The 22,296-nt window shown below is 39.1% G+C and overlaps 1 protein-coding gene across 1 annotated transcript in view; it reads right to left on the bottom strand.

Annotated features, from left to right (window-relative positions):
- Positions 1 to 22,296, bottom strand: part of EPDR1 (ependymin related 1) — a 29,235-nt gene that overhangs the window by 4,347 nt on the left and 2,592 nt on the right. The window contains exon 2 of the mRNA XM_083877322.1: positions 373 to 581. Coding sequence (XP_083733448.1) covers positions 373 to 581 — 209 coding nt within the window. The remainder of the gene's footprint in view (positions 1 to 372; positions 582 to 22,296) is intronic.

Below are 22,296 nucleotides of genomic sequence, written 5' to 3'. Positions count from 1 at the left end.
TTCTGTTACACAGACTCTAGTTTGAGTGTGCCCCTAATTATAGTACCAATTCTTCTCTAGATTAATTTTGGATACAGGCTGCCAGATTCAGACATGAAATGATGCTGTTCCATGCCAGACCCTGTATGATATCAAGTACAACACAATCAAGTCCCCTGAACATACTTAATCCTGCTGAGATATGAGATTTTCCTAAAAAAATGCATTGTTATTAAAATGATATTCTGTGCACAGGGCAATTTCATTACTTCTTCCAGAGAACTTTATAGAAATATGTAAAGCTGGGGTGAAACACCAGTGAAATAAATTTATTTTTCCCTGTGCAGCAGAGACATGGATTATTATTAAAATAAAACAAAAGCATGAACATACATTTCCTGGCTGGTTTTCTGTCAGACCATTCCTGTACCAAAACTTCATCTCCAGGTCCCCCAATGTAGTACTGATCTTCATAAGTTGAATTGGCAGGAATATCATATGGATCCCATGGCTCTGTCAGAGCAATCTTCGAGCAAAGCTTTGTAACCTGTTCAATCTGAAACATCACCGCATCTTTGTAGAGCAATATATACTCAAAGAACCTGAAACATTAAGAAAAAGCAATTAATATATATATAGTCTTTTTCTATCCTAAGCAAGGAACACTGCTGATACATAAGCTTGCCTTTGACTTGTCAGTATAAGAACATTTCCACTTGCATTAAATATGCCAAACTTTGAGAAATGCTAACCATTTGGGCTGAAACTTCCCATGCTGAAAGCTTCCCTCAGCTATTCTTTCCAAAATAAATAAATCAGGCTGAACTGGTTCAGCCATTTCTGAGAACAACAGAACAACTTTTCTGAGAACGACTAAGAGAAAAACATGTTATTATTCCTAGTTTTGTTTTGTTTTTTAATAACTGCTTCATTAAAAAACTCCACTGCCTCCATGTCTTGGAGAAAGGATTTGAAATTTTGGCAGGGGAAAAGTTTTTATTAAAAGTTGCCCAGATTTGGCTAAGTTGTAAGCCTTTGAAAAAAATCTGCTTGCATGGGCTGGACAGATTCACTTCTCCACGAATGTGGTAGAGCCTTCCTCTGTACTGGTTAGATGTGGTATCTGCCATCCTCACAGATGTTTCTCCATGGCAACACACACGGCTTAAGTGGGATGCAGTGGTGAAGGGGGAAGTACCTGGCCCCAAGTACAGAACTGAGAGGGTCACCCTCCATAAGGCACAGTTTCCCTCTGGAAGCCACCAGACCCAAGAAGTAGTGAAAATACAAAGCAGAGGAGCAAAATAGCAAGGCAGAGATAAGGAGAGGTGTGGAGCTCAATGAGCTTGAGAGGCTACAAAGTGAAGTTACCAGCACGGACAGTTAATAAGGATTTAAAACAAATCTTCTAATGAGTATGAAGTGACCATCTCTCTGAGGAGAAATTATAAACATTTATAGGGACACTTTCATCTACTTTCTTCTATCAGTCGTCTGGTCTACCACCACTACTGTGACATTGCTTCCATACCTTCAAAAAGCATGTGGTATGGTCCTTACCTTTTAACTGGGCACAAAACCAGAGAGAAAGAGAAAATCAAAATTATCGTAAGTATCAGCTGAACTTGAATACTCAGCTAGAAACAGCATAAACTTCACTTCTCCAGGGTACTTTGCATTACCAATCAGATGAGAAGTTGCTCAAAGCATGTCTCAAATCATTGTCATGCATGCTCTGCATCTTTTGCAAAGGACTTACAGAGGTTACTTTCTAAACCCTCCAAAATTCTGCATTATTAGAAGCCTTCCTTGAATATCTCAGCTCAAATATTTGGGTATAGGCTACTGTTATCCAGTGACTCTAGAGAAAAGGAAGGGAACAGCTTTATCTTTCCATCTCCAATTCTTGCTTCATTCACAATGCTGCCTCCATTTCCTGCAAAGAAAAAAGGCTTGGGTGTCCTAGACACGGACAGCTTCTACTTCACAAATTTGATGCTAGTCCCTAACACTATTCATCCTGTGCCATCAGAAAGATGGGAAGCTAGTAGAAAACACTGCATAATTCACGCAATTGAAGAGATGATGCACAAAAGCAAGAGCAGACCCTTCTCTATTTCCCAACTCGTGCATGTTTCTCTTTGCAATCCTCACACTCTTTTGGGGAGGATGCAAAGTTTACATAAAATAAGGTTGAAACTAAAACAATTTACAGTTTTAATTTTTGCACAACACAGTTGCACCAGACAGCAATAACTTCACCCACCACTGACATTATGGCATTTAAAGGTTCATAATAAGAAGTGTCTCAGCATGGTTAAAAGCATCTGAGCAACATTCCCATCACTTCTTGACAGCATCACTTATCCTGCATGCATGTAAACGTGGTCAGGCTAAATGCCCTTAGCTTGAACAGTGACAGAGAATATAAAATGGGCAAGGAGGCTGACATGATGTAAACGGGGGCCCATCTTTTACTCACAACCTTGCAAAACATGGGAGGTAGCTTGTCCTGCTTTTCAAGTTGGGGGAAACTTAAAACTGGGAACTTCCCCCACACTGACAAGACTCATGCAAAGAGGCTGACAAACTGCAAGGCTACATACAACCTTCCCCATGGTAAATCATTCTCCTGCCCATATTTTAAAATATTCCTGCTTCTGCCGTGACTTTCACCATCTAAACTTGTCTGACATTTTCATAGCCAAAGGCAAGTCATGATGTGCTACTGGAAGAATTCAGTATCTTTTTAAACTCCTTTCTTACATAAACCCAACCTGAGATCACATATGGACATACATAACTTTTATATCACATTTGGTGCAGAGAACATACAAGAACACCAAAATACATATATTTATGTATTTTCAATGAGAGTCTAATGATCCAACTACTCTTCAGCTGGCTGCCCAGCAGCTCCCATAAAAGTGGGAGGGGAAATGCCTTAGAGGAATCTATCACCATGCTTGAGACATCTGACTGATAATACAGTGGTTTTGTAAAAGAACACAAAACCCCAATGTATTAGAAAAGCATTACAAACTACTAGGAATAAAAATTAAACAGTCACATTTCTTTTTTATTTTAAATTCTCACTTAAAACTTAATTCACACAGAAATTTTACTCGCATCTTTAACAATCCTGCAGACAGCAAGGTGGGCATTATGAAAGACCAAAGTAAATGAAAATGAGGAAAATCCAAATAAATCAAACTCAGCACCAATCATCTCTCTGGCAGCCATTCCAGAGAGTAAGAGACACCAGTCCTACACCTTGATGTGCTGCTGGGATGAACTCTGCCTCTGTGGTGGCAGGCACATGAGAGGAGACCTGCAGAAAATGTTGTTCTGCTCACTGTGCATGACAGCCCTGGGTAAGCAGGGGCAAGATTTACACTGTCCTTCTTCAACCCAGATGCGCCTCACATCCAAGTTTTACAGAGAATTGCTCTGTGTCCTGGAAATAGTCAGCACAGAAACCTAAGATTACACAGCATCTGAGTTTAACAGCGTATGAAAGCTGAATGGTTAAGCTGTTGTTTTATAAGAAGTATTTACCAGCCAAAATTAATAGCAAAATGTCCACAAATATAAAATAATAATTTAAAAAAAATTTAAAATAAGAAATATTTTCCTTGTTTTGTTTTTAACCAGCCTGAGTTAACCAGCCTGTTTTTAACCAAATCCTGAGTATACTGCTTCTACTTGTTTTAGGTGCCTGAGATTTCATTGGCTTCTTGAGGGGAAGCACTGAGTCCTGAAAATAGGTCTTGGCAAAGAAACAGGAGAGGAAATTATTTTTAATTAGTTTATTTTTTTCAGAAAAATATAACATATTTGCACCCACCTGTAATATTATTTTTACAATAATTTAATTATTTAACTGCAATTTCAAGAAAGCCCCAACCTAAAACCAAGTGCCCCAACTAGGCCTCAATTACACACCTTGAAACAGATTTGAAGAAGCTATCTGGACAATTATCCTATTTGCCTGACTGAGATTATTCCCTTTTCTTTCCTATCCTATTCCACCCTACCCTGTCCTACTCCTCACCCCCTTGGACAGTATGGGACTCTCTCACGATCCTTAATATTCCCTTTGTCTGTGCCTGAAAATGGATAAATTCCAGCATATAAAGACACATGCTCCCATGCTTTAAAGAATTTCCTAACTCTGGACCACATCCTGCACAAATAATTTCACTGATTTTGCTGGAAGCAATCATGTCAGATAGGTGGGATGCAGGCTGGGTTCAGTACTTTCTTCTCCCAAGCTAAGGAAAGTACTTTTCAGAATAAGAGACAAGAGAGTTAAATACAAAGCCAGAATACCGTGACCACACAATCACAAGGTGAAGCACTTGTGTTACAGACATACTGCAAGGGGAGGGTGTGCATCCAAATACTGTCCTACCTCTGAGATTCCTCATGAAATCTGAGGAGATAGCTAGAAGACCCTCTCAGGACATAATCCAGATAACATAAAGACACACCCCTGGACTCTCACAAAGGCCTGAACTAATAAGCTTGTCTTCTGAATGGCTGATTTTTTGCATGTTAATAATGCAATCCATAACAATGAATTATTTTTCAACATTTGTCAGAAAAACCCACAATGTTAAGATCATGCTACCAGCTCCTTTTCAGGTGCTCAGTCTGCATCCTATGCTGGGTCCTTCCCAGTCCTGAAGCCTGCTAGCCTGCCCATCACCTAACACATCTGCCTGACTCCCAGGGTTTACTTCTGCACTTCCAAGGGCGTCCTTGTGAGAGCCAAACCGACAAGAAAGGAACTCTTGCTTCTTGCTGTCCAACTGCCTTTGCAGTGACTCAAAGGAGGAGAGGTGCTGTTAGTGGCCTGGCAAGACCCCTGTGATGTATTGAAGAATATCAGACAAGGTCATTTGCTAGAGAGAAGCAAAATAATGGTCTGAGATTGAAACTGGGTAATAGAAATTTTCTGTGCTAAATCTGGCTCTGCATCATTTTGCCCTGTGGTTTTGGACAATCAACTTACAGTACTGGAGCCTTAAAATGCTGTTTATTATTTTCCTTTGATTGCTGTAGCACTGGTGAGACACAAATCTGTGATCACAAACCAATTGAGTGAGGCATTGTACTAACAAAGAACAAAACCACAAATCATGTCTGAAAAAATCACTGTAACAATGGTAAAACAGACTTTCCTTTACTGCAAAGGTTTACTGGGGTTTCATGAACCTAGGGCCTTAACCTGTTGATTCAGATTTCCCCGCTGTAGCTACTGTAACCTTAAAACTCTCACTCATGTTAGCCAGGACTTACATTGCCTAGTAGTATAAAGCTAGTGAAAAACAGAAGCAAAATGTTATGTATTATTTGTATCTGAGATACTGTATTACTCAGCAGGAAACAGTATTTTCTATTTAATATCTCAAGCTGAGGTCACTGCAATTATTTCCAAACTAACTTTACTTTCTCTTTTGTGGTTAAACGAACGCTTGAAGCATCTGTCTGCCTTTGTTCTTTGACAGTTCTCTTTGTAAAAAAGACATTTTCAAACACTTTGGAACAAGTTAACCCCACATCTAACCACAAGAAATTTCACTACAAATATCCCAAACAAATTCTCTGTTCTAGTTTGCATGGACAGGTACAACCATATATTTAGTTCTTGAGGTATCTTGTATCCTCCTGATAAAATATCCCACAATGATACTACTCTTTTTTACTGAAGATGGACTGGGAGAATGGGAACCTTTACTAGAAGTGTGACTACATAACCCCATCTTCTCAGGTCCTCAGATCAAGAATAGTTCAAGGGAGCAAAGCTGCCAAGCAGACATGCAGACAGTTGATAAACACTCATCAGGTCAAGAACATTCATCTGCTTTTGGAAGAATCTGGCAAGCTCATTTCAAAAGGGAGAAGCATTCGTTTTTTAGTGTATTTCTGGGAACTCCTTTCCTCTTTCCCATGAAGTTTTCGGTAATTTCAGACTTGTGTTTTTCTTCTGGTATATCAGACCTCAACAACAACAGTAATTTACCATATTTGATCTCACATGTTTGGCAGTGGTGCAGGACTATGGTATATTGTACAAATACAGGACTGTGCAAATACATGTGACAGTAATTGTAATGTGATATTGTGTAAAAGCAGTATTTTTTAGTCTGACTTAAATCACTCACAGATTGCAAAGGCTTTTTTTTTTTTTTTTTTTTTTTTTTAATTTTCAAGGACATCAGGCCTCCTGTATCAGGTATCTAATTAACAAGGTATAAGAGAAACTTTGATCACACTACCAGTTTCTGAAGCAGAGAGAATTAGCTAATTTAAGTCCTGTTAATTATGCAGATCGTGTAGAAAGAAATATTAAATACAGGAATCAAAAGCTGCAAAGTAAAAGCTACACCAGCTAAAGGATGACATACTTTTGTGACTTTAATTATGAAACTCAATAAAAAATGATGCAATTTCTTATTATTTTCATTGTTTTCCCATAAATTAAATTAGTTATTTTGGCAAACACTCAGGGAAAATCAGCTCTTCAGCAAGAAGCCTGTTTCCTTTGCTGTCCCTTTTTGGCTATTTGACACTTCTTAATAATCCACCAAGTCACACCCCTGAGAACAATGCAATTGAAGTTGAAATTCAGAAAAACAATAAAGCATTTTGTTTAAGGGAGTTTTGCAAGAGGCTAAAAGATGCACTGCCCTTAATAGAGAGCATCTGTGTGTTTCCATAAGTAACAGTATATTCATAACTGGAGCCCTAAGTAGACAACAACGCAGCTCAAAAGAAAAGGAATGGAAGATGTGGCCAGCATACCATAATGCTTTCCAATGAATCAATGGAATCACCTCCTAGGGAATATGGTATATACTAGCAGAACCACACGATATCAAAATATACTTGAGGTCAGAGACTATTTTCCTGTTATGGGTTTGTAAAAAAGTCTAGTACAATGACACTTCCATGAGTAAGTAATAAGAAAGGTTACTGGAAAATCACAGCAGGGCTTAAAAGAGACCAAAAGGAGTGAGGAAGGTCAGGACTCACCTCTCAGTATATACAACAGACCTTAGGCAAGATGAAATAATAAAGAGGGAAATGACAGAGGTACATTATAATTTATTTATTACATTTCTCACCCTCTTTGTGCTATATGCAGAAGGGCAGTAAATAACTCAGTTGGAAGAGTCAATGCTCAAAACTGAGACACTGAAATGCTCTTTAGAGAGTGCAATTATTTTAAGGCACTCTGTGAGCTTGTAAAGACATAAGAAATAGGAAAACAGAAATTTAACATGTAGAGGGAGCCAGAGAAAACATAGTTACAATGACTGAGAGTATCTCAAAATGGGAAAAAAACCCCAACATACCCAAGCACAGAATACATACCTGTTTTCTTGTTTTTAATTTTACCTCTAGAGACCAGCCAGGAGCATGGAGTTCATGCCACAAGGGCTGGCAGGACATGGGCAGGGCCAGGAGCAACAGTGGCCAAGCCCCCCTAGCATGTATAAATGGAGCTCATAGGGAGCAGTAGAAGCAGAAGGGCCAGATGGGATCCACCCAACAGTACTGAGGGAGTGCACAGAATTGCTCACTGAGATACTTTCCATCATTTCCCAGCAGTCCTGGCTCACTCAGGAGGTCACAGTTGACTGGAAGTTAGCAAATGTGGTGTTCATCTGCAAGAAGGGTAAGGAGGATACAGTGAACTACAGGACTGTCAGCCTGATGTCAGTGCCATGACAGGTCATGGAGCAGATCACCCTGAGTGGCATTACGCATTGTGTGCAGAATTGGGTCCAGCCTGCAGGGGTTTACAAAAGGCCAACCCAATCGCCTATGACGAGGTGACCCGCTCAAGTGAATGAGGGAAAGGATATTGATGTATTACTGGGTTTTAGTAAAGTCTTTGACACCATTATCCACAGCATTATCCTGAAGGAACTGGCTGCCCATGGTTTGTATGGGTGCACTGTTCACTGGGCTACTGTCTGAAAAGCCGGGACCAAAGATGATGGTCAATGGAATTAAATCCAGCCAGTGGCCAGTCATAAGTGGTGTTCCCAAGGGCTCAGTACTGGGGCTAGTCCTCTTTAGTATCTTTATCCATGAACTGGATGAAGGGAACAAGTGCACCCTCAATAAATCTGTAAATGACACCAAGTTGGGTAGGGGTGTTGCTGTTCTGCTGGAGGGTACAAACTCTCTACAGAGGGATCTGACAGGCTGGATGAATGGGCTGAGGCTAATGGTATGAGGTCAACAAGAGCAAGAGCTGGGTCCTGCACTTGGGCCACAACAACCATAGGAAGCACTTCAAGCTGGGCAAAGAATAGCTGGAGAGCTGCCCAGTAGAAGGACCAGGGGTTGCTGGTGGTCAGCTGAACATGAGCCAAGAGTGTGCCCAAGTGTCCCAGGAGGCAAATGGCATCCTAGCTTGTATCAGCAATTGTGACCAGGGCAGTGATTGTCCCCTTGTACCCAGCCCAGTGAGACTGCACTTAAAAAAGTGATGAGTTCTGTGTCCCTCACTACAAGAAGGACATTGAGGTGCTGAAGCAAGTTCAGAGAAGGGCAGTGGAGCTGAAGAAGAGTGGAGCACAAGGCTGATGAGAAGAGGCTGAGGGAGCTGGGGGTGTTTAGCCTGGAGAAAATGAGGCTCAGGGAAGACCTAATTGCTCTCTACAACTTCCTGAAATGAGGCTGTAGCCAGGTGGGCGCCAGTCTCTTCTCTAAAGGAACAAATGGTAAGAGAAAATGGCCTAAAGTTGTGCCAGGGGAGGTTTAGGTTAAATATCTGGAAAAACTTCTTCAAGTATTTTAACAGGCTCAGTAGGGTGGCTGAGTCATGATCCCAGGAGGTATTTAAAAGATCTGATGATATGGTGCTTAGGGACATGATCTAGTGGTGGCCTTTGTTGCTGTTAATTTAACTCTTGGACTCAGTGATCCTAAAAGTAATTTGCAACATAATTAATTTAATGATTCTAATTGTCAGATTAACCTGGAGTTTTCACACCTTTCTCTTAACCAAGGTCTGAGACAGGATATTAAATTGGATGTTACCTCTGCCCCCTCTGAAAGTATCTATTTTAAACATCAGAAAAGCATAGTAGAATGAGGTTCCTTAATTACAAATAACGAAATTAAATTACTCTCCCTTTTCCAGACATGTGTTTTAGAATAAAATAATAATAAAATACAAAAAAACATTTTTTCAACTAGAATGGGGTACTGCAGCTTCTTACACATCTTCTGATTTTAAACACAGGAGGATTTTCATATACCACAAACAGGGACTGCATGCATTTCAGAAGCCCTATAATGATCTTCATTGAGATTGTAAATCCCATCATGCATACACTTGGCCAGTTAGTCACCTTTCAGTACGCATTCTTGCAGAAAAAGTAATCATGAAGCAGTCTGAGGAACAGATTGCCCTTTGGAACAGATGGGGAGGAGGTCCCTATTCCGATAGAGAAAACTTTTCTTTCATGATGGAATATTCCCTGGAAAAATTTGTGAGTATATGAGCTTGTACCAGATTGCAGTCCCAAGATGTAATGTTTTCCACCTTCCATCTGCAATGATTTGCTTAAGAGGGATGATTCAGGTCTTTCTGATATCTATCCAATATAAAAAATAGAAAGACTCTTTCAAGCAAGTTTGGAAGTCCAGCCAGATAATCAGATGCAACAGTTTGAAAGCTAAGTACTCTTCAACTTTCCACCTTCCAACCAAAGATCTGAGTATAGCTTATTGTTAAATAAACTTTGTGAAAGATGGAGATTCACTTCACGGGAAATACATGCAAACCTGAAATCACTGAACTACATTCTTTCTCCCCACCTCCAATGTAAAAATAACTTCATTTCAACCAGAAGTCTCTGTGCAGGTTTTTTTCTTCTTCCTTCAGCAGCTATCAATCAAAAGTAATATTGTTAGGTGAGTGCATAAATTAATGACTGGGTTCAAATACAGTGTGTTGGTGTGTTAAAATTCCAGGTGGAACTGACTGAAAGTGTACGAAACAGAAGAATTATGGAAAAGAAGGGAATGACTGTGAGAAAGAAAACATATAATTAGGGAAGATGTTAACTGATACATGGTTGTAAAGGAAATGGCATTTTGAACACATATCCACTGAGAAGTGATGCAGTGCACAGTAACGATTTAGAAAGGGAAGTTTATAGTTCTGGGTCCATTAGAGAGGTTATTTTCTACTCTGCTTAGTCCTGGTGAGACCAGAATGCTGTTGTTCCTGGTTTTGGATGTCCCACTTAAGGGAAGAGATAAACTGGTAGGATATAGTCCAGAGAACAGCAAAGGCAGTGGAATGTTTAAGAAACAGCACCTATGAAGAAACCAAGCATGTTTAGTCTACAACAGTAAGAGTGAGGTATGATGATAAGATGATCAGTGTATCAAAAGTTAAAAATGAATACCAACTTTTCTCCACATCACCTGAAACAAGGAAGGCTTACATAGGAGATACTCTGAAAATGTCTGTGTCTTCTCACAGCCCAGCTTTTACAAGAACTGGTAATAGAACCAGGGACCAGGGACAACCCATGCAAAGCTTTTCTTCTCCAGGATGGAGGAACAGGTTATATGGCAACTTGGAGACCTTCCCAGCCTTACATATAAGTGATTGGAGAATACTGATGGCTGCTGGTCTTTTTTGTTTTGTTTTTTTTTTTTTGTAACAGACTAACTCAATCAATAAGCCCTGATATTATAAGTCTTGGATTCTTGACACTGCTACCTTCCTAAAGATGCTGAACCTTTGGGGATGATTTCCTGAGACCTCCCAAATGCAACAGTAGCACTCTCTGAGGAGTCTCAGTAGAGGGCTCCATCTTATTTCATATGGGAATTTGAGAGATAGTACTATCTCCTGCACACTGATGACCTTCAGTTCTGTTTACCTGCACAATTAACTCTAACTACATCATCTCACTGTTTTCAGTGCCTGAATGAATTAATGACAATACTGTCTAAAATCAGGACTGGTGAGATAGGAGTCAAATGAAACATGTTCAGCATTCACAGGGAATAACCAAAAGGCTGAACTATCTGTTAAACTTGCTCTTCACTGAACTGTTTTTCTTTGGTCCTCTATTGATTTATTGTGCTTTTTGTTCTAACAACTTTTCCAACTTTGGGGAGGTGGGGAGTGGCTTTCAGAAGTCACCACATGCCTACTGCTTGTAGTAATCCTCTGTAAGCAATAACCATGACACAGCACAAGAAACTGGCATGTCCTTAAAAATCAGCTGGACAGAAAATACATAAATAATTAGTACATGAAAATTCATTTCAAAACTTTTATCTTCAAGTTATTGGGCACACATCAGTGTGTTTGATACTGAACTCTTTCACAGGTTATCTGTCAGTCCATCACAGAAACAACAGCTGCTGAAAACACCGCAATCAGTTAAAGAAAGCATGGTTAAGCATGTATTTCTATTTTTAAGAATGTTTATAGCTATTTCAATTGTATTAAACCCCTGACACGTTTATTTTTCATTCAAGGACAGTTCTATGAAGCAGTAGCAAAGAGGGCAAGACCTGTAAATAATATTGGTATAAATATACTACACTGGCACAGCTGAAAGTTTTCCATTACTCAGGAAAAGGTCACTAGACCTATTGAACATGTTTAGACTACCCATGCTGCTTAAACCATGACAAAAATAGCTTTACCATTTAGCATCTGACAGAAATACAAATTCAAGTCTTTAGCAAGCTGGTATGCTTACCTAATTTTCGGGTGTTTTCCTGACATGGAGCCCAGTGTCCTACATGCACTCACAGCGAGCCATAGTTTTGTTTGAGCTTTGCTAATCATATGAATTTAGAACTTTTGTGCATGCTAAAAGTGTTTTCCTTTACCGTTCCAATAATCATAACAGAAATGAATGTGACTCATTTTAAAAAGAGAAAATTGCTTTATAATTATTTTAAAATTACGGTCTCATATTTGTATATTATAGGTTTTTTGCTATTCTAATTGCATTATTTTATATATTTCATGAGCAAAAGTTTCAAAACTGAAGTGATTTTTAACAGCTTCCTATTCTGGGTGTTCAACATGAAGGTACTTAAAAAGGGCAAATTTTCAGAGGGACAACATTCAGTATTTTCTAAAATTCAGTGTTAGAGTAATCACTGCAAAATTGAGGCATCCAATCTTACTAGAAACTTTTTTTTGTATTCAAAGACTGCGTAAGAAACTCCTAAATTCTCTCCCAAGAGAAGCATATCAGCAGAAGTCCCTGTCTGCCCATCATATTTTCTCACTAATCTCTCATGTTTGCAATTGTGAAGAGACAATTGTTTCCTCATCCTAAGAGCAGATCCTCATGTAACTGCTGCTGTTTATAATTTCCATTCACTGGCTACATAATTAGAGAAAAATATGGCTCTATATCCCTTCTCCAAAATTATACATTAACCTGACTCAAAGACATGTGAAATCAGCCAGAAAAGTTTCACTGATTTTTATGGATGCTACATCAGGTGCTCCATTTAGAATAAATAAATAAGCCAAAAAAAGTTTAAAACCTAACATTGCTATCAACTTACCTCAAACAGGCAACATAAGGAGATGCTGAAAGGCAAACATAACATTTTATGGAATCTTGACTACGCAAAAATATATTTCCACAAGTTTTAGCCAACTTTTGCATATTCTGTGCTTTGTGATATTTTTCTTCTCCCTTATAGCATTCTGGGCCTTGTTTTTAGGCAAAACAATTAACATCTTTATATCCTTAACTGCAAACACCTAAATTATATTAAACATCTTTTTGTCATAAAAACTCTCCTTTGGGAAAGTTTTTAATGTAGTCTCTTGCTAGAGCTAACTGGACAAAAATCCTACAACTCTGAGAGTATGGAAACTCAGAAAAATTAATGTGCTTATGAGAAATCTTTGGAGCATTTTCATTTATCCATTTGTTTTCTGGTCTGCTGTATTACTTGGGGTACTTAATCTCCCACACTCTCTGCATTGCATTACCATGCAGCTGAACTCATCCAGGGAACAGGAAAGTGGTTTCTGAGGGAGGGAGGTACTACTGAGGCAATAATCATGGGTAGAGAGGATGGAAAAAAACCTTCTGCACCAACCAAGCCTCATGTTGTTACTGCCTGTCCCAGGGCTCTGCACTGCAGGTGTATCTCAAGGGCATTGTACCTAGAGGCTGCTATGATCAGATCTCACAAAATCTAATTTCTACATGTCCTACTTCAGTCCAAACATTTCAGGCTAATGATTTGAGCTGCCTTTATTCCTTATATTTGATGCCTGTCCATCACTGTACTAAGATCCTGGAAAACATCATACATGTATTGTAATGATGAGATGTTCTTTTACTTTTCATAATATTTTAAAGGACATTAAAAAACACAGAAAAATCATCTACCAAAATAATCTATGGAGTTTTACAGCCAAAAACTGCATTCACATATTTGGGGGCATGCATCAGGCTTGTAAGCCTGATTTTTTCCATTCTTTCACGAAGAAGGAAATCCAAAGAATCAAACTGTGTTCCAGACACGTGTTAAAATTTCCAAAACACAAGAAGACAGGAGGTCCCACTTGACCCACCACATATCCCTCTAACAGGCTCCAGTTAAGCAGTTGTGGTACCTACATTTTTGAGGCAGTGCCTTGAATGTTATTTGACTGTACACCATTTTGACTTGGCTTGACTATGCTATGCTAGCAGAACTTATGTGACAGACTGGGAACTCTGGACATCTCTAGTGACCAACTGTTTTCTTCTTCAGAGGACTAGATTATTTACTTATGGAATTTAAGAACTTACAATAACCTGGCTATGAGGTACACATCTTGTGAAGTCATTGACTCTTACACTCAGTGAAACTAACAAAAAATATATGTAAGTATGTCAATAAACAAAGAATACACATAAACGTATTGAGAATGAGTATCTTCATGCTTACATTTGGTTTAGAGATAGGCAGGGCAAAAGTTAAAAAAAAATTAGCAATTTTTTATCTTCTGCTGTGTTGAAGCAATTTTGCGGTCTCATACATTTTCCCTCTTCAATAACATGAGGATGAACTTAATGCAATAGGGTGTCTCTACTCTTATACCCTTATCTCCTTTTACTCTACTTCTTTTTTTTTTTTTTTTTTCTATAAAAAAAAAAGTACAGGAAATACCTCACCTTCACACTTTATCAAGCATGTTATCTGAACTTGTGCCTTCCTCTGTTTTCTGGAAGAGACAGGGTAAGAAACCAGTCTGGCTTTGCAAATCCTATGTGGTTTTGGGCACGGGTACTTAAAACAATAGAAAGAACTGTCCAAATAATCACAGAATCATAGAATGCTTTAGACTGGAGGAGACCTTAAAGATTATCTAGTTCCAGACCCCTGCCATGGGCAGGGGTATCTTCCACTAGATCAGGTTGCTCCAAGTCCCCAGGTACTCTCATGGATAAGAAAAAGAAATTAATTTCTTGTACAGAAGATGAAAATTAACAAATCTGGATCTAATTAAATAGTGGTACATTAATTTGGAAACTAATTCTAGTAAGAACTCCTCAATCTTTACAGGATTCTGCTCTACAAATAAGTATCCTCTGAGAATTACCATAACAGCACAGCATGAGTAAACTTTCCAGCGCTGGCTGCCTAAAAGTATGGCAGAATAGTAAGTTTCCTGGCAAGAAAAGTATCTGAATACGATAAAACCACAGTTGCAAATAGTATTAGGAGATACTAAAAGAATGAAAAATGGAACCTTTCTTCATTGTGCTCACTGTGTGGACTCTAGGCTCCATATGAGTGTTTAAAGACCTTTAGCACTGCCATGCACAAAACTGCCCTTGGAAAACTCTGGGGAAAATCTGGCCATTCCCCCTCAGAAACATTAATTTCTGAAACAACAGGTATCCATACAAACAGTAGGTTTCCATGCAGACAGCCTGCTTAAGGACAAATTTCCAGCTGTTTAGCAGCTATACAGGTCTCACACCAGCTTTCCAGTGTAGGGTTTCACCAAAAAAAATGGCAAAGCATGACACATTTTTGGGAGCCCTCTTATCTACTGAGCCATCTGATTTTCAGATGAAGTAGCAACCATCAATTCCCACAAGGAACTGAGAGGAGGACATCAAATAAGGGCTTGCTAAGTGTGAAAGTACCAGAACTGACAGAGACCAAAACCCCAGCAAAAACTCTTTTTAGTGGTTTATCTTCCTTGCTATCTTATACCACTTTTTTTTTTTTTTTTTCTTTTAACTGCAGTTGGTCCCAAGCTCTGAATAAGAACAGAGTAGAATGAAGACAGTTTTTGTTCTTTATATTGCTACTAAAAAGGATTATATTATGTAGAGGTGTTTTGGGGCCCTTTTTATCTTACTCCATTAAAGCCTTAAGAAAATGTACATTAGAAAATGTTTTGCTCCAAACAGCCAACCTGAAAAATTAGTTACAGACATCACAAAACATTTCCTGCTAAAGCAGTTGACCGTGGGTTTTGAACATACACTCTAAAGTATGAAATAATATTTGGCAGCAGCTATAAAGGAACAGATTCTGAAGAGCACATTACTGCACTAAGAGTCAATCATTAAGGGTCAGTGAAGCTGTTTTTGGAATGATTTACTTGTGAACTATTCAACTGACCAAAAGGTAAATATGCAGGGTATTATTACAATGTTGTTTTTTGAACTAAGTAAAGAAGTAAGTAACCTTAATAAGAGATGTCGCAATACATGTGGTAATATCGGTCTTCTGCATTGTTTGCTATCTATCACATTATCACATTCCATTAGGAACTGTCCTCAGGAAAAATAATATATATAGAAAATAAGATAACTAGTAGGTAGACAGTATAACTTTCCATTTGAGAAGGGCAAATGAGTTTAATGAACTTAAGGATAAGCCACTTCTTAGATGCTTCATATTAAAAAATAATTTGAACTGCAATGAAGAGATTGCTTTTGTTTATAATTTAGGGAGAAGCTAGAGCAAAGAAAGTTTCAGTCTTCTAATATGCAAGAGAAGGCAGCAATCAAGATTTTTACTACTCTTTTAGAACTCCATAAATCTTACGTGCTCTTATACCTGTGGCTATTAGATCACTCTTTGGGGACAGTTGGGTTGAATCAGACATTTATGCAGTCCTTCCTACATGTAGTTCTATTAAGCTTTGAAACTTTTTCTTAGTTACAAAAAAAAAAAAAAAAAAAAAAAAAAAGGCAAAACAAAAAAAGAAATTAAAAAATGCAGACAGAGCTCCAGAATCAACATAATTTGGTATCTCTGAATGATAATCTAAATCTTCTTCACTGCCAGAATCTTACAGGTTATTTTTGTCAGACAAGAAATGAATAATGTCCTGAGACTGCTCACTTTCATATGCAAAAGAAATGAGTTATACACATGCAGAGTGGCATCAGCACACATATCACCATGGATTTTCAATCACACCTTCAATACAGCACTCTATACCACTGACCTTCAGCCACAGGGTTGGTTGACTGAAGTAATTTCCAACCTATGCATCCAGTCTCTTCTGTTCCTCCCACACGGACAGAAGGGCAGCAATCCAGAGGGATCCAAATTTCAGACAATCATTAAACCAACAAGGAGCTATTCAGTGGGGAAAGGCAGAAGGCTGGATGGCAGTTCCCTCTGGACTGGATTTAGCCCACAAAACATAGTCTGGATGATGCCAGAATAGAAGGGTAAGGTTCATAAGGAATGAAAGGGATAAAATAAGCTTTCATGGAATGAATAGCTAAGTAGCTCCCCAGACATATGAACTCTTAGTAGCCAAAGACTGAAAAATTGTAGTAACTACAGTGTGAGCACTGTACAAGAAGAAAATGCCTGCCAAATTCATGTTCTGATGCCAGAAATTTTTAAAATCATGAAAACACATAAACAAAAATCTGTAAAAGCATAAATATGGTCATTGCTAAGTTATGGGGACAACCATACTGACTGTAGGAATGTTGCTAATAAAATTCTCACAGCAAAAACAAGAGTTGCAGAAGTTACCTTACCTTTTTGATTTTTTGTAATACACAGGAAGCATTTTTCAATAATCAAGTGGGACACAACCCCAAATGTCTGCACATAACCCTCAAAACAATGATTACCTGACTCTCAAATAAATGTTAGCCAGGGATCTTTATTAACAAAAGATGAAGAAAACCTGTGAGTTCATGTGAAAACAAATGATTCCTTCTTTCTTACTACCACCTGTTATAAATTAGGTTATGGACAAGGACATTTAGGCTGCTGTTGGAAACCCCCAATTTACTCCTGGGTATGAAAGTATAAGAGGTACCAGCTCCAGAAATGAATACACTACTTAAAACAAAGACTATCTCATATGTTGAACGTTCCTTGTTTCCACACATGGGAACACATTCTTGGCAGAAAATCCTGTCCTTGGCCCATGACTCTCAGGTATGGCAGAGTGACCATGATACAGGCAAAGAAGCATCCTTTGGAGCCTCGGGACAACACAAAATTTCCCTGTGGAATCCAAGATCTCTAGTCAACATACATACATCTCCCCTGGGGCCATGAAAGTGAGGCAGTAAACAAAAACAACTGAAAGAAACAGGGCTGCTTGGCAGGTGAGGAGAAGTTTCACTGGCCACTGGTACCTTTATGTTATGCAATGCCATGTTGGGCATAATGCTCCTTATTCTAGAAGAGCCAAAATATTGCACAAAGTGGCCCTGTTTTACCCAGACATCATCCCCTCCCCAGCACATCAGACACTGTACTGTGCCTTGAAAACATTCTGGAGGAGAAAATAATTTCCCCTTTGAGTAAAGAAGAGCAACAGGTAAAAAATACTTCATGATAGATAACTCATCTAAGTTGCTGAGCATGCGATTCCTTGCAAATCTACAGGTAAGGCCAAAATGAGTCATCTGAAGACAGGAATGAAGCTGATCAAAATGAGGTCCAGGAGTTGGATTGTTGCTGCTGCAGCTACACAGATTCATAGCTGGACGGGCTCAAGTCTAAATAGCTCAGTATTATTTATTATGCCATGTCAAGGTAAGCCACCAGTTAGTTTATAGCAAAATGGAGAGGACAGAAGGATACCTGAACCATACCTTTCAAATTCTGAATCAATTGATGACTTGCCATACCAAAAAAGGCATAATAAGGTACTATTTCACTGACTTCACTTGTCTGGGAAAATGTCATCCAGTTGAAAGCCTGTCCCATGCAGCTAATAAATGGATACGCCTGTTGATATGCAACACAAATCAGGTCTCTCTCTGGAAAAGAAAACTTTTTTTTTACTTCATAGAAGCCCTATATTAGGAAATTCTGGTTTAACCTTCAGAGGAGATACTTTTTCAGATGAATGGCCTTTGGTCCTGTGAGAATAGGTGTGATGTTGTCAGTTGTGACATCTGAATTGCGTCAGGCCTCAAGCTGAATGGAGCCCAAATTAAGACCACAAACATAAAGATGTCTTTTATTGTGTTTGTTTAGCTGTGCAGTCACGTCACCATCAGCTGTCTGTGACCACAGAACACTGAATCTCTTTCTATTCAGGTCCACTTTAAATCTCTACCAAACAAAAAAAGGCAAACCCCAAAAAAGAAGAAAAAAACATGAATAAAATTTACAGTGATTTATCTTTCGAAAACATTGGTCCAAGTTATAGAGATATAGGCATATTATATCTTCAGTGCAGTCCTGGTTTTGCCTTAAGTTTTTGCCATAATGTCAAGTACAAAATGAGCCATTAGTTTCAATGCAAAAACACATTACTTCAAAAAGTTCAAACAGACAAGAGATGATAAGAGGGAAGAAAGAAGTAATCCCCTAAATTTAAAGGGTTCAGATGGATAAAAGGCTTAAGCCAATATCCACTAGCATCAAGTACAACGTGGTGTTAGTGACCACCATTTAATGTCTTTTAGAAAAACAAAACTTCTTAATGAGAACCTCTGTTTTTTCACAACATCCAGTAAACAATATCTAAAACTCATGTGGTAGTAATGACCCCAGTGAGTGTCTGACAGTGGCTTTTAAGTACACCAACCAGAACTCTAGCAAATTACCAATTTGAGGTCACTGGACACTTTATCTACATTTTTTCTCTAGCTTTAAAGGGTTTTGTGGATCCTGCTATTTTGAATTTAAGAGCCAGTTTATTTTGTTCAGTTTGGATGTGTGCTGTGTTTTGGTACTGTATGAAATGGCTCCAGAGCACTAATGGACAGTGGTTTCAAGAACATTACACTAAACAGAACAGCCATCTCAAAGCAATGGATTTGCTTTATTCACACTCAGGTGCTTTTTTCCAGGTTTGTGTTTTTTTTTTTTTTTTTTTTTTTTTTTTTTTTTTTTTTTTTTTTTTTCCCCCACAAACAAATATGCTGTTGTTCAAGGAAGCAGAGCACACAAGACAGAAAAAGCTTTGCTAAGCTAACAGTTCCCAGCTTCCTCTAACAGGGTCCACTTGTTTGTTCCTGATGAAGTCTGATGACTGAAGAATTTCAACTGCCTCCCCTGAGCAGTGTTTTAATCTCTTCCCAACCAGCCCACCTGTAACAACAAAAGCAATTGACTCCAGTGCCTTCCTGAACTGTATAGCCCGGCTGACTTCCAACAAGGTTAAGAACTTGGAAAAAGGGAATTATTGCTGCTGCCTGTGGGCAGAAACAAACAGATTTAACGGTTGGAGTGAGACAAGATGCTCCTCCATGCAGCCATCACAGACCACAGCTCCCTCTTGGACAGTGCTCTTCTGCAAGGAACCAGCAGCCTTGGCAAGGGGCATCACTGAGGGACTCAGTAAACTGACTTGTAAATGGACTTATGATGGAAATGAGATGAGGCTTGTACAGCCAACACTCCACACCCCATCACAAAACTCTCACTAGAACAACTGAGGCTTGCTTCAGGCTATTGCCTGGCATCTGTCAGTGTGCATCCAGCACTGCAGCTTTCCAAAGCCACCTTTCCAAACTCACAGTCATTAGCAGCAGCTGACATTTGAAAGAACTTGACACCTATAGGAAGAAAGTACATGCAGGAGGTTGAAGTACCTCCCCTCAGTTCTTGCTCTCAGGAGTTACATACACAGCAGCCTATCAAGAATTTTAGGTCCCATGAACTCAGGTTACATTTAAAGAAACTGCTGAAAACTCACTTCTGTTTCACTGCAAATTAAGGGTCTCATAAGTCTGCACATTCTACATAATCTTAAAAAATGGAACTTGGGTTTCTAGGCTACTTGGCCAATTCTGAAAATTTTACCCATGACAGTCTTTCATTCCCCAAAACATTAAACTGCAGAAACCACTCCCAAAACCAAGTCTGGGAAACAAATTTGCAGTTGCTCAGGGTAGCTCAATACTTAGCCTATTGAGTCACCACAATGACCACAGAACGGATGGATTATATGATTTTAATAAGTCAGACACCGCTGTTTTTTCCTTTACAATCACACATCCTAAAACAACTAAAAAGTAGTTGAGATAAGTCAGACACGTGTGCCCACACTCTGTTTATTTTGAAGAGTCATCACCTCTTCTCCAGATGAATGTTGTTATATTTGCACCTGACCTTATGCTGCCTCTCCTCAGTCAAGGACAGAGATTGACACGCACAGGCAAAGAGCCTGCCAGAATAAGAGACTTATTTCTCTAAACACAGCTTTGACACTCCTCTATCACACCAGCAGTTTGTGTTGCCAGGTGAGAAGTTTATCCTCCCCTTAACTGTGCCAATCTTTTGCAAATATGAGCGAACTAAAGGAATTTAACAACATGCACTTCTGTTTTTAAATTAACGTGGATAAAGTACTTCCTGATTGGTTTTTTGCTGAGCAGTTACAGTTTTTAAGACACTAACCCTAACAGTTTCAAATACACAGGCATCTCAATGTGCTGAGTACTGCACAATAGGCCAAGGAGGTTACTGTAAAAATACAGGCACAGAAGGAAAAAAAGAAAAAAGGCAATTTTTTCCTCCAACTGACTTTCTTGACCACATGGAATTTTTTTTTCTTCCCACCATCACATTTCTCATGGGACAACCAGTTATTGGGCGTTCCCTAAAAATCATTCTGTGGAAAACAGTATGGAAGATAAGTGTGAAACTCTGTGAACACAGCATGTGACAAGTAGTACTCCAGCTACCAAACACCATCTGTAGCATTTCTGCTCTGCTCCTCACTCCATCCTGTTAAGTGGCTTCAGCAGTGCCAAAGAGCACACCTCTTCCTCTGTTTCTCGGAAAATGAAAGGTGATGGATAACATGAAGTTATGGCCACAACGCAGTCAGTAGGATTTTTTTGTTTGGACTTTTTTTGTGGCAGGATTTCTCACCGATTTGCAGAGATGCCATACTCAAATCTACACCATTTAAAGTTACCTTAAAAAGAAACGCTTTCCCCAACTGCAAACCACTCTAGTAACTGCTACCTATTTTGTGAAGTGTCCTGAGACAGAGGCCAACAGAGGGCTGAACAAGAGTGAGGAAGGTTTAACACCCAGAGAGCACCAAAGGAAGAAACTTCATATAGGAGGCAATAAAGGATTAAAAAACATGTTCTGTGTTTAACAGCATGAACACAGCTTTGCCTCAAGAGTTCTAGGGAGCTGTTTCAAGTGCTCCCCTTTCACACTATACCTGGAATGACCTAGTCCAAATGAGAAACAGCATGTTTGTTTTCTTTTCTCTTTTTCTGCTATCAGTATCAGCTGAGCACTACACAAAACTTTAAAATTGTCCCTGCTCATCTTGTCTATCCCCAAAAATTTGATCCTGAAGGGAAAGAAGCAGTAGGGCAAGGCACACTGGAGAAAACAAAAGAAACAGAGTGTAGCTAAGGCTGGGTCTGTAAAAGAAGTGAAAAAGAAAGCCCAGAAATTAATCCAACTGGAATAGGTTTTTTTCCCCTAAAATCTCAGCCTAGGATCACTGTCGGTAGTTTTTACACTCTGAGCCAGAGTGGGAGCCAACTGTATGACCTAGAGAAACACCCACCCAACAAGCTGGTTGAAACCACAGCTATGACTTCTGTAACAAATGGTTGTCTGGCAAGAGAGGTGCGTGCCCAGGTGGCACAGTGCAGCTGGACCATGGGGAATGGGCAGTCTTTATTTACCACTGTGGTCACTGCATCTCACGTGATCTCAAAACAACTGACGTGCAAAGAAGTGATGTTAACAAGGCAGCAAATGGGTGTTTACCTTATGGCTACTTTTCTGGAGTTGAGGTAGATATGTAGGGCTGATGTAGGTATGAAAATTCCACATAGCAAATTACATGAAGTTGAAACC

Source organism: Zosterops lateralis, assembly GCF_965231275.1.
Source record: "Zosterops lateralis genome assembly, chromosome: 1".
In the NCBI taxonomy this organism is placed as follows: domain Eukaryota; kingdom Metazoa; phylum Chordata; class Aves; order Passeriformes; family Zosteropidae; genus Zosterops; species Zosterops lateralis.
This window is presented reverse-complemented; position numbering and strand designations above follow the sequence as displayed.